The following is a 13,352-nucleotide window of genomic DNA, read 5'->3' as shown; positions in this document are numbered from 1 at the left end:
CTGGTAAGGGGATCTCAACCCTTGGCTTGGTGTTGTCAGCACCACGCTCAGCCAGTGAGCTAACCGGCCATCCTTATATAGGATCCGAACCTGTGGCCTTGGTGTTATCAGCACCGCTCTCTCCCGAGTGAGACACGGGCCGGCCCTGGGCCAAGTCTTTTACATGCATCTCATTAATCCTAACAATAATACTACGAAGTAGATAAGAGTTATTTTCTTTATTTTACAGATGGGAGGACTACAATTTAGAGAGGTTAAGTAACCTGTCTGAAGGCACACAGCTAGTGTAGCAACACTGAGAGATGAACCTGTGTACATGTATCTTAAGCCTGTGATTTTGAATACTGTGCTATGCTGTTCCATGTTACCTCCATCTCTAAAATAGGTCTAATTGCAGAAGTGGCAGGCTTGGGTAAATAGAGATTACTGCTCTTAATGTTTTTGTAAGTGATCTGAAGAGAGAATGCATATAAAGTCTCCCAGATTTATATATGACATAAGTTCTTTTAGGTAGTGAAATGCCAAACCAATGGCGATAAACTAAGAAACTCTTTGCTACCTGAAACTCTTGTGCTACTTAAAACAAGAGTTTGAAACAGATTAGGACAAATTCATGGATGAACTTCAGAGAAACTAACTTTTTGAGGGGGTATGTGTACCTAATATTGGACACACTGGACTGAGTGCTTTTACATATATTATCTCACTTAATATACACAACAACCCTGGGAGATAGTTGGTTTTTTCTTCATTTTACAATCATAAAATTAAGGCTAGAGGAATCGAATAACTCACCCAAGGGCACGTGGATGGTGAAACTAGGATTTGAATGTAAGCACTTTTATTCTAGAACTTGCACTTCCTGTATCCTTCTATTGTACCCCCTGTGCTCAAAGATGAGACCCAGAACCCTGGATCTAATCCCACCGTGCCATTTGTTAAAAGAAAGTAATGTTTTGAATAATTAATACGATCACTAACACTTTATATTTTAGAGATTGTTCCATGTCAGTACAGACAGACCTGCCTCATGGGTTTTTTTTGGGGGGGGTGGGAGGTTGCTGCATAGTGCATATATGAACTATAAACTTCCTGCATTTTTTTATTATAGTAAAATATATGTAACATAAAATTTACCATTTTAACCATTTTTAAGCGTCCTTATAGTCAGTGGTATTAACTACATTCACATTGTTATGCAGCCATCACCATCATACATCTCCAAAATGTTTTCATCTTGCGAAACTGAAACTTTATATGCCATTAAACAGTAACTACCCATTCTGTTCTCCCTTGCTCCAGCCCTTGGCAACCACCATATTTCTGTCTCTGAATTTGTCTACTCTAGGAACCTTATATTAGTGGAATTATAAAATATTTGTCCTTTTGCACCTGGCTTATTTTACTGAAGAATAATTTTAATCAGACTTCTATTGATGGACATTTAAATTATTGTCAGTCCTTTGCTCTTCAAACATTTGAAGCATGTTTCAAACATTTGAAACATTTGAAACATTTGAAGCTGTAGGAGCATTTGATCCAGAGTTTCAGAGTGCTCTCTCAGTCTTGTCCTGTGCTTGGCCGACTTTTTGAGGAAACCTAAAGCAAATTCTTACCTTCTGTGCCTCAGCTTTTCTGGGCTGTAAAATAAGAAGAATGTTAAATAATTACTTTTGTTATAATGTGAAATAAGGGCTTGCGTAGTTTCTATTTAAAGCTCAGGACCCTTTGGGATAGGGTATTCTTTAAATATAAAAGTTTTCTGTAGCTATAAAGCTGCTTCCACAATGTGATTATAGTACTTTTTTTTTTTTTTTTACAAATCAGTGATTTTAGGGCAGAATGAAATCGACCCAAAATAACCAGAATTAAAATAGGGGTACTCAGATGAGTTGGAATTAAGCAATTGTTTGCGAGGAAACCAGGCTTAAAACACCTGGCCTGTGCTTGTTACTTGCCTGGCACTGGCACTGACACTGAGCAGAAAGGCCTAGCCTTCCTGAGAGGTCTCTGTCCTCTTATCTCAGGTGCCCCAGTGAGGGTGGGGCGGGGCTTCCTCTTTTTCCTGAGGCTGACCCTATAAGCGCCCAACTGCCAGGCTTATGGAGCTGGCTTAAATGATCATATTCTCCACTTGGCTTATTTGCAGGTCAGTCTCTCTGTGTGGAAGTATACAATAAATCTCTGCCGTTTTGAATTGACTAGGTGACTCAGAGAGACAGGAGAACTTAGAGCTTCCTTTCATGTTCTGAACTGAGTTATCCAGTCCTCCTTTTCTTTGTGGTCTCAGAGTCTTGGGCACAGCTGTTCTGCTCCCTCTGCTGGCTTAAAATCAGTCCAATAGTTTCAAATAATTCCTCAGTTTGCACTCATTGAGTTTTTTAATCAACAAGGGGTTGAAAGGTGTTTTTGCCCTGGGCTGTTAATACTTTGCCTGAGGAAATTGGGGCTGGGCTGGGCTGGGGTGGGGTGGGGAAAGGATGGATGTGCACCTTACATCTTCTGACACTAACCTTGAGGGCAAAGTGAAGTGACAGGCCTTGTCTGTTTCTGCTTCAGTGACCCTAATCTCTCATGGATTTGGGCTGTCATCATCATGTTAGGTACAAGGACAAATCATTGAATGATTTCAAGGCACTCAACAAATAGCCGGGAATTTGTGAAAGACTGAATACTTGGCAAAATTAAATCATCCTGTAAATACCTAGAAGGAACATTAAAGATGCTGTCTGGGTGATGGGAGAAGACTTTAGGTTGAGAATAGTTATGATTTTGTGTGTAAAGTTATAGATATTGGTTTTTTTTTTTTTAAATAAAAGATGACCGGTAAGGGGATCTTAACCCTTGACTTGGTGTTGTCAGCACCACACTCTCCCGAGTGATCCATGGGCTGGCCTGATACTCTGTTTTTAATTGAACTTGTTTTCTTTATTTTTTATTAAAAAAAATTTTTTTTTGATGGCTGGCTAGTACAGGGATCAAATCCTGGGCCTTGGTGTTATCAGCACCGTGCTCTAATCAACTGAGCTTAATCAGCTAGCCCCTGAACTTTTTTTTTTCTTAAGCTGCTCTAATTCAAGAGAGATTGTGCTGCCTGGCATAGCTTTTAGTGAATAAATATAGAGGTGCCAACAGTTATTATTTCTTTGCCATGAGTATCCCAGGCCATCCTCTAAAGTCTTGTTTTCTTTTTTCTTCTATCATGAATATTTTTAAAAATCCAAAAATATTTTATTATGGAAATGTTCAAGCATGTACAGAAGTAGAATAGTATAATGTACCAATATATAACAATAGTCTGCGTTTTATTAATCACCCTCTCCCCTTGCCTTTTTTTCTTTCTGGAACATTTTAAAAGAAACTCAGAACATATGCCATTTCACTCTACTCAGTGTGCATTCCTAACTGATAAGGACTTTTTTTTTTTTTTAACATAACCACAATGCTACTACTTTAGCTAAGAGTTGTAATAGTACTTCCTTCATATCATGAAATATTTAAACATAAAAAAAGTAGAGAGATACCAATTGAATTTAACAAAATGTTGACAATTGTTAAATTTACTTCCAATCTATTATTTTTTTGTTTGTTTGGGGTTTTTTTGGAACCCATGACCCTGGAGTTATAAGGCTGTGCTCTAATCAACTGAACAAACTGGCTGCCAGTTTTGTTAATTTTTTTTTTCCCCCAGAGCAATTTTAGATTCACAGCAAAACAGATACAGAGATTTCCCAGAAACTCCCCCCACCTCCATACATAACTTCCCCCATTATCAACATCCTCCACCAAAGTGGCACATTTGTTACAACTGATGAACCTACTTTGGCATATCATAATCACTGAGAGTCCTTAGTTTACATTAGGGCTTGTTGTTGTATATTCTATGAATTTGGACAAATTTATAATAACATGTATTAATCATTATCATACACAGAGGATTTTCACGGCTCTAAAAGTCCTCTGTGCTCTGCCTGTTCAACCCTCTAACTCCCAACCCCTGCAGATCTTTTTACTATCTCCATGATTTTGCCTTTTCTAGAATGTAATATAGTTGGAATCATACAGTATGTAGCCTTTTCAGATTGTCTTGTTTCACTTAGGAGTATGCACTTAAGTTTCCTCCATGTCTTTCAGTGGCTTGATAGATCACTTCTTTTTAGTGCTGAATACTACTTCATTGGCTGGATGTACTACAGTCTATCCCTTTACGTACTGAAGGGCATCTTATTTGCTTCCAAGTTTTGGCAATTATGAATAAAGCTTTTATAAACATTTATGTGCAGGTCTTTGTGTGGACATAAGTTTTCAACTCCTTTGGGTAAATGCTAAGAAGCATGATTATTGAATCTTATAGGAAGAGTATGTTTAGTTTTGTACAAAACTTCCAAACCATCTTCCAAAGTAGCTGTACCATTTTGCATTACCACCAGCAACGAATGAGAGTGCCTGGTGCTCCACATCCTTGTCAGCATTTGGTGTTGTCAGTGTTACAGATTTTGGCCACTCTGATAGATATGTAGTGGTATCTCATTATTTTAATTTGCAATTTCCTGATGACATATGATATGGAGCATCTTTTCATATGCTTATCTGCCATCTGTATATCTTTGGTGAGGTATTAAAGTCTTTGGCCAATTTTTAAATTGGGTTGTTTTCTTATTGTTGAGTTTTAGGGGTTCTTTGAATATTTTGGATAACAGTCCTTTATTAGATGTGTCTTTTGCAAATATTGTCTCTCACTTTGTGGCTTGTCTTCTCATTCTCTTGCCATTGTCTTTCACAGAGCAAAAGTTTTTTATTTTAATGAAGTTCAGCTTATTGATTATCTCTTTCATGGATAGTGCCTTTGGTGTTGTATCTAAAAAATCATTGTGATACCCAAGGTTGTCTATATTTTCTCCTATGTTATATTCTAGGAGTTTTATAGTTTTGTGTTTTACATTTTGTGTTTACATCCATGATCCATTTTGAGTTAATTTTTATGAAAGGTGAAAAGTCTGTGTCTAGATTCAGTTGTTTTGCATGTGGATGTCCAGTTGTTCCAGCATCATTTGTTGAAGACTATCTTTGCTCCATTGTTTTGCTTTTGCTCCTTTGTGAAAGATCAGTTGACTATATTTGTGTGGGTCTATTTCTAGGCTCTCTATTCTGTTCCATTGATCTGTTTGCCTATTCTTTCACCGATACCACACTTTCTTGATTACCATAGCTTTATAATAAGTCTTGAAGTTGAGTAGTATCAGTCCTCCAACTTTGTTCTTCTTTGGTATTGTGTTAGCTATTCTGAGTTTTTTGCCTCTGCATATAAACTTTAGAATCAATTTGTCGATATCCACAAAATAACTTGCTAGGAATTTGATTGAGATTGCATTGAATTCTTAGATCAAGTTGGGAAGAACAGATATCTTAAAAATATTTAGTCTTCCTATCCATGAACATTGAATACCACTCCATTTATTTCTTTGATTTTGTTCATTAGAGTTTTAAAATTTTTCTTATGTAGATCTTGTACGTATTGTGTTAAACTTGTACCTGGCTATTTCATTTTGGGGGTGCTAATGTAAATGGTAATGTGTTTTTAATTTTAAATTTCACTTATTTATTGCTAGTATGTAGGAAAGTGATGGACTTTTGTATATCAACCTTACAACCTGCAACCTTTCTATAATCAGTTATCTATTTTTTTTAAAAGAAATAAACCTTTACAGATATAGTTAGAGGCCTCTTTTACTATATGTGTCTTTATCCATAAACAGTATATAGTATTGTTTTGTTGTATTTAAAGATGTATACTTAAATGTTATCCTTTTCATATCATTCTGAAGCTTGCTTTTATTTGTTACCATTAGGTTTTTAAGATTTATTCGTGTTGGCATACATGTCTCTAGTTCATTTTAACTGCTGTATGGCATTTCATCTGGTTGAAAATTTCATTTGTATTTGCATTCCAAAGGAATTTATCCATTCTTGACGTGATATTTATTTTGTCTACAGTTCCTGTATTATGAACAATGATGTAGTGAAATTCTTGTACATTTTCTTTTGCCACTTTGTGAGAACATGTCTAAATTATGATTTGTATTTCCCTGATTACTATAGAATTTGAGATCCTGTTTGCCTCTTTACCTATTAGGGTCTTAAAAATTGTTTGTAAGAGCTGGCCCATGGCTCACTTGGGAGAGCGTGGTGCTGACAATACCAAGTCAAGGGTTAAGATCCCTTTACTGGTCATCTTTAAAAAGAAAAGAAAATTGTAGAAATTCTTTGCATATTATATATTAAGCTATTATTAGTTTTGTGCATTGCTAGAATCCTGATTATTTTAGGCTATTTCATCCTGGTTCCTCAGTTTACTTCAGTTAAGTCTGCTCCTGTTTTTTTACTTCTGTGCTCCCTTATTTTGTTCTTACCTAGACATTTTTGAGTTATGCTACCACAGCAGAGAATCTCTACATTGTCCGTCAGATGAATTTGCTTTGTCATTTATAGTTCATTTTTTGTTCTATAAGACAGGCAATATAGAGTAAGTGGTTAGGAGTGGGGGCTATGGAGTCTTAACTGATTGCTTTTTTTTTGGTAACTAATTGCTTTTGAATCTCTTAGCTCAACCCCTTTCTTTTTTTTCTTTTTTTTTTTCTTATAAAAGATGACCGGTAAGGGGATCTTAACCCATGGCTTGGTGTTGTCAGCACCACGCTCACCCAGTGAGCTAACCGGCCATCCCTATATGGGATCCGAACCCGTGGCCTTGGTGTCATCAGCACCACACTCTCCCGAGTGAGCCACAGGCCGGCCCCTCAACCCCTTTCTTAGTGTGCAATCTTTATTCTTTACTGTCTTGTATTTGGCCTTATAATCTATAAAACCTATGAGGGTAGAAGAACTGTTATGATCCCCATTTTATATTTGATGAAACTGAGGCACAGGGAGATTAGGTCAGAAATCTGAGCAAGCAGAAGAAACATGTGGACCTCTATCTTATTTTCATTTATTTATTTATTTTTGGTGGCTGGCAGGTGCCGGGATCTGACCCCTTGACCTTGGTGTTGTAATACCACTCTAATCAACTGAGCTAACCAGCCAGCCTTGGGCCTCTGTTTTTTTTTTTTTTTTTTTTTAAAGCAAGCAATGCTTATTAAAAGAGGAGATAGACTTAATGCATAACGGAGGTAGCTTTAGGGAAGCTAGATCTCTGAGGGAAGGGGGTGTTGTGGTCCTTTATAGGGCAAAGGGACAAGGGGTGCAGGCCAGCATCATCATTCTGTGCCTATGGAGGTGGTCAATTCTGTTCTTCCTGTTTGCATTATGGGTGCTTACTCAGTTAGGGCTTTGGTTCTTGTGCCTGCTCAGGTCCAAGATGGTGGTATATTGCTCGTTATTGCCACCCCAGGAGAGTTATTGTAGTGGGCACATTGAAGCTTTGTGTGCATCCCGGGCCTCTATTTTAGTTTTCCACTTTTCTTGTTTTTTGTTTGTTTGTCTTTGGTGGCTGGCCAGTGCAGTGATCCAAACCCATGACCTTGGTGTTATAAGGCTGTGCTCTAACCAACCGAGCTAACTGGCCAGCTAATTTTCCTCTTTTGATGGAGACATTGGTATAGAGAAATATTTCTCTAATATAAAAAACACAATAACAAAAGCAGTGATAAATCCCTGACTCAGTGTTGAGGAGAAAAAATAGGAGTTGAGACTATGGAAAACTGAAGTGCCTATGGCCTGTCTAAATCTATTAATAGGGTAAAAAACACTTTGTGTCATTTTCCACTAAAATAAAATAACAAAAACCCAAACTGTTATTTTCATGACCTTTACTTGATGTTTTACAAAGTGATCAATTTGTAAGAGATATAGAATTTAGGTACCAGGTACCATCCCAGGCCAGAATACTCCTAGTTGAAATAGGCAAATTACAAACACAACACTGTGGGCCTCACTTAAGGGGTCAGTCTGGTAGACAGTGAAATCCTTTGAGGACACAGAAGTTAATTTTGACCAACAAGGGAAGGAAAAAAAGGAACTCACTGAACAAAGAACTCAAGGGACAGGAGAGAGAGAATAATCATGATTTGGCTACTATATCTTCTGTTAATTTTTATTATAAAATTTATAATTTTTATTATAAATTTTTATGGCAAAAAGTCAATCAGTACAGGAAAGTATAAAGTAAAAATTAAAACATAAATGTTTTCCAATAGTGTATACCCAAAGTAATTGAAAGCAGGAATTCAAACATATTTTTACACCCATGTTCATAACATTATTCACAATAGCTAAAAGATAGAAGCAACCTAAATGTCCACCAGTGGATGAATGGATAAATAAAATATGCATACAAAAACATATATACAACAGCCTTGAAAAGGAACGAAATTCTGATACATGCTACAACATGGATCAACCTTGAAGACATTACGCTGAGTGAATAAGCCAGACCCAAAAGGACAATTATTATATGATTCCACTTATATGAGGTAACTAGAGTAGTCAAATTCATAGAGGCAGAAAGTAAAATAGTGGTTACTAGTAGCTAAGAGGAGTTACTCTTTATTGGGTATGGATTTTAGTTGTGAAATGGGATGATAAAAAGGTTCTGGAGAGGGGTACTAGTAATGGTTGCACAATACCATGACTGTACTTAATGCCACTGAATTGTACACTTAAAAATGGTTAAAGTGATAAATTTCATGTTATGTATATTTTCCCACAATAAAAAAAAGTCTCCCAACACCAGCCAAGCAGTTACAGTGGATACTGTAAACAACGTCTTCTACAGCCATCTAGATAATGGCTACGCAACTACAAGCATAGGTATGCAAGTTAAGCATGTTCAATGCCTACTTTTGGGGGCACTCATTTAGGTGCTGGAGATTCTGCATTGAACTAAACTGACAAGGTTAACTGTCATGGAGCTTTTTAAAAATTAACATTTTACACAAATGAATGTTGGTACACATACTGTTTTACACCTCATTTTCCCCCTTAACAAAGACCTTTGGACATCCTTCCACATTAGCTCTTATAGATCTACCAACTTACTAGTTTCATGGTATGCCCTTGTATGGATGTGCTATAATTTGTGGCTGTTTTATTTTTAATTGAATGGAGGAAAGGAGGCAGAGGTACAGAGCTTGCTGTGGTTTGCTGCTGATGTAACTTTAATTTTTATAAGGAAATTAATATAAGCTTGTTATAAAAAGTCAAACAGTGCCACCAAGTATATAATAGTATGAGTAAACGTAAAAAACAAAACAAAACAAAACTGTCTGAACTCTACCTCTCTCTCCTAATTCTTTTCCCTAGAAGTAGTAACTGTTGTTAATAGTCTGTTCATCCTTCCAGACTTTTATTTTTGGGTGGCTGGCTGGTACGGAGATCCAAACCTGTAACCTTGGTATTATACGGCTGTGCTCTAATCAACTGAGCTAACTGGCTTGCCTTTCTAGTCATTTTTAATACATCTGCAAATATAAAGAATATGTAGAACATGTATAGTCTCATTCTCCAGGAACTGGCTCATGCAGTGTAATATTCCTCATTTAATTCAGACTATTGATAGTTATGCAGACGTAAAAGCAGGGCTGAACTTCATGAGAGTCAGGTTCTGTCTAGATCTATGACTGTGAGAGTCAGGCAATTCCTTACTTGTCATTTGTACAGTGTCCCATTGTCAGTGAGATTATCACGTCAAGGAGATTGCTTTGAAAACTAGTATGCTAGAAACATTACTAGAACAAAACGTTCTTTGGTTGCAGGCAATAGAAATCAACTCAGATTTTGTTAGACAAAATAAAAGGACTTTATTTATTTATTTTTTTTTCGTGACCGGCACTCAGCCAGTGAGTGCACCGGCCAGTCCTATATGGGATCCGAACCCGCGGCGGGAGCGTCGCCGCGCTCCCAGCGCAGCACTCTCCCGAGTGCGCCACGGGCTCGGCCCAAAATAAAAGGACTTTAGAGGAAGGGTTCTAGGTAGCAAAAGAGGAAATATTTAAACGACTGGGTCTCTGGTAAGACAGGAACAGGGTGGCTTTGGGGGTTTCAGTGTCAGTACTTATTCCTTTCAATTTCTGTATGTCTGATTGAGATTCAGTTCCTGGGAGAGAGTGGCCTTGAGGTCATGTGCCTACTGATAGTTAAGTGGGGGAGAGCCCTGGGTTTATGTGCCCCATCAGAATCGTATGAAGTTAGGGAGATGCAGTTTTGGAAAGGATGGGATTTGAGGCTGGCAAAACCAAGTGTCTGCCTTGCAATGTCAGCTATTTTAACCCTAGATTCTTACTACCCTCTCAAGGAGGAGATGACCGCCGGGTTCTGCTATGGCACATGGAACAAGCCATCCACTCCAGGGTCAAGCCAATACAGCTGAAAGGAGAGCACCATTCCAACATTTTTTGCCTGGCTTTCAACAGTGGGAATACCAAAGTGTTCTCTGGAGGTGAGAAGAAGGGAGGTTCCACCTTGGGAAATTCATGGTGGTTGGGATTTTAGAGAAAGGGATACTAAAATAACTCCTTATTTTTCTTTCTATATTTCATTGAGCTGTGTGGAATTACTGATTTCCCATAACTTGTCTTTTCTGCATTATAGTGATTTAGACATGTGTATTAGAGTAATGTCTTCTTTTTTTTCCTCTTTGGCAGAAAACTTATCGCATTGCAATCTAGTACACAGAAACACACACATATATTTGAAACAGTATTTAACCTTACTATATGTGGTACACTCTGATTTTGTTTTTTATTCTATTTTATTTTTTAAAGATGCTGGCTGTGAGTCAAATTGATGTCATGACGCATGCACGTATGGCTCCTGTTCGAAAAGCATTGTGTTAGGGTACATTTGGAAAGGCTGGTGCTCAAGCCAACGTTTTGTTGATGGCTCCATCAACTACACCCCTTTCTGACCACCACATTTCTAGCTCTAACTCTCTTCTGAGCTGCAGATTTCCCCACAGTTTATCTGCCTGTTTTCCCAAAGTAATTTAAATGTAACGGACCTAAAACCAAGATTATTAGTCCTCCATTGCACAAAAATTTCTTCTTGTCTGCTAGATTTCCTTTCTCTGTTACTATTATCATTCTCAGTTACATAAGCTATTAGGTTTAACTTTAAGAAACTCCTGACATTTAACCATTTTCACCTTACAAAATGGTGGTTTCACGTGGTCCATCAACCTGCCTTTTGAAAGAAAGTTTACACATCTAGTCAGTCACCAGGTCCTGTCAGATCTATCTTGAAAGCCCTCATATTCATCTTTTGGTTTCTATTCTCTTTTTGTACCCATTGCCCTGATTCAGGTCCTCATCCTAGGCCTGAACTATTGCAATGGCCTTCTGTGATTTCTGCTCTCAGTCTCTAACCTTCCTTCTAATTCATTGCTTACATAAGTTTTCTTTTAAAAATAAAGATTAAACCATGTGAGTCTTTGGACCTGTAGTGCCCACAGAATAAAGTCTAAACCCCAGTCTACCTGTCTGGCCTCATTTCCCTCCCCTGTGTAATACACTCTAGCCCACTAAACAACTTGCCCTCTTAGGTGTGCACCGCACTGTACTATTTTGTCCTTGTGGCTTTTGCTCATACTGTTCTTCCGTTTTAGTTGTCCTGTCCCCACCAATTCCCTTGTGTCATCCATTGGTTTTGAGTTAAAGTTTCTCTTCAAATGTTTCCTTCTCCCACTTCCATTTACCCTTTTCATGAAGGAAATAATTGTCCTCATAGCTAGTCCATATCACTACAGCAAGACAAACCCTCCAATTGTTATTAGTTATTTGTGCAGGTGGACTCTGAGTTCCTAAGGAACTGGGCAGAATCTTATGCTTCTCATATCCCCAGTACCTAGTACTATGCCTGATACCTAGAAGGCATTAGTATAGGTTTATTACTTTCATTGTTTTCTATTTAAGTGACTTGGTTGTACGTTTCAGTATAGAGTGGGACATTTTTTACTTTTTGTCTTTTCATTCAGGTTATTTTGTTTGTTTGTTTGTTTTGGCTATATAAACCATATGAAAGCAGGACTGCACATATCATGGGTGTAGCAGTATTTTTAACTCCCTCGATGGAAAAAGGAGAAATGCAAGAAAGAAAAGTTATAAATAAAAACTTTCTCATCATTTAAAATCACACAATCATCAAATTCTAATGCTATAAAAGATGATGAGGATAGGAATAGTAGCAGACATTTATTGGAGGCTTATTAAGTGCTCAGTCCTATTCTGAATGCCTTTACAGATGTACTCTTATCCTCACAATAACCCTATGAACAGGTACGTTTATTCTCCCTATGTTGCAGGTAAAAAGCTGAGGCATAGAAATGTTAGATTTTATTTCAGGTCTCACAGTTAATGAATATTTTGCTAATTAAAAAAAAGTTAATTTGGATGAGTGAATTGATTTGCCCATGATCATTTACTCTTTTCCTTAATGGCCAAAGTTTTTTTATATCATCCACTGGATAATACATTTTGGGAACTGTTACTATGTTATACTTTGTTGTTATTATGTTTTAAAAAATTCTTTGTAAGACCAACCTGTCCATCTTAAATTATTTTTTAAGCCCTTTTTTAGTTAACACTTCTAATTTGTGTTAACATTGACTGTTCATTTTTTTCCTCAGAAAACTTTAAAATACTAAATTGCAATGTGGACAGGAACTACCTTGCAGGAATTATCAAATGTCTGCTTTTTTCCTTTACAGGAAATGATGAGCAAGTTATCCTCCATGATGTTGAAAGGTAAATAGATTGTTGGTGTGCGAAGGTGATTCATTCTATTTTTTATGTGAAGAGAGGCAAATATCTCTTTAGAACAAAATAATTTTTGTTTTTAAAGAAAACATGAAACCAGCTGTCCTTTTCTGAAAGAGTCGCATAATAGTTTTGAAGTAAAGTTTTGATTTGAAAAAGAAAAAGGGATTTGCAAAGTTGGTGTGAGATTATAATTTTTAGGAAAAATTTAAAGAGAGAGGTTGGAAGAGAAGGAAACATTGTTTAATAATAATAATAGTTAATATTTTTTGAGTTCTTACTATGTGCTGGACACTGTTGTAAGTACTTTGTACATACTGTATTAATTAATTTAGCCCTCACAATTATTTTATGAGGAGATACTATTGTGATCTCCCTTACAAGTAAGGAAACAGGCACAAGATGTTAGGTAACTTAGGGTCAAGTGGTGCTACGATCTGAAGTTGGGCTGTCTGGCCTTATATCCATGCCAGATTGCTAGGAGATCCCTCTTCACCCCTGCTGGCATGAGACCTGTCTTCTTTAAAGCTTTCCCTTGCTTTTTTGAAATAAAGCACTACCGTCAAATCTGCATAAGCAGATGCATTCTGTAATAATTGAAAA

General features: G+C 37.1%; 1 protein-coding gene across 5 annotated transcripts in view; it reads left to right on the top strand.

Moving 5' to 3' along the window:
- The window catches only part of DCAF5 (DDB1 and CUL4 associated factor 5), an 89,427-nt gene that overhangs the window by 16,481 nt on the left and 59,594 nt on the right, over positions 1 to 13,352 (top strand). For 4 of the 5 annotated variants that reach the window (XM_063089581.1, XM_063089580.1, XM_063089585.1 and 1 more), the window contains exons 2-3: positions 10,292 to 10,435; positions 12,701 to 12,737. In XM_063089581.1, the coding sequence (XP_062945651.1) occupies positions 10,324 to 10,435; positions 12,701 to 12,737 (149 nt within the window). In that variant the 5' untranslated portion in view covers positions 10,292 to 10,323. Of the gene's footprint in view, positions 1 to 8,731; positions 8,809 to 10,291; positions 10,436 to 12,700; positions 12,738 to 13,352 lie in introns of those variants that run through there. The other variant, XM_063089583.1, reaches the window with a different exon arrangement.

The sequence above is a fragment of the Cynocephalus volans genome, chromosome 3 (assembly GCF_027409185.1).
Source record: "Cynocephalus volans isolate mCynVol1 chromosome 3, mCynVol1.pri, whole genome shotgun sequence".
Classification (NCBI taxonomy): domain Eukaryota; kingdom Metazoa; phylum Chordata; class Mammalia; order Dermoptera; family Cynocephalidae; genus Cynocephalus; species Cynocephalus volans.
Note: the sequence above shows the minus strand (reverse complement) of the source record. Positions and strands in the feature narration are given on the sequence as shown.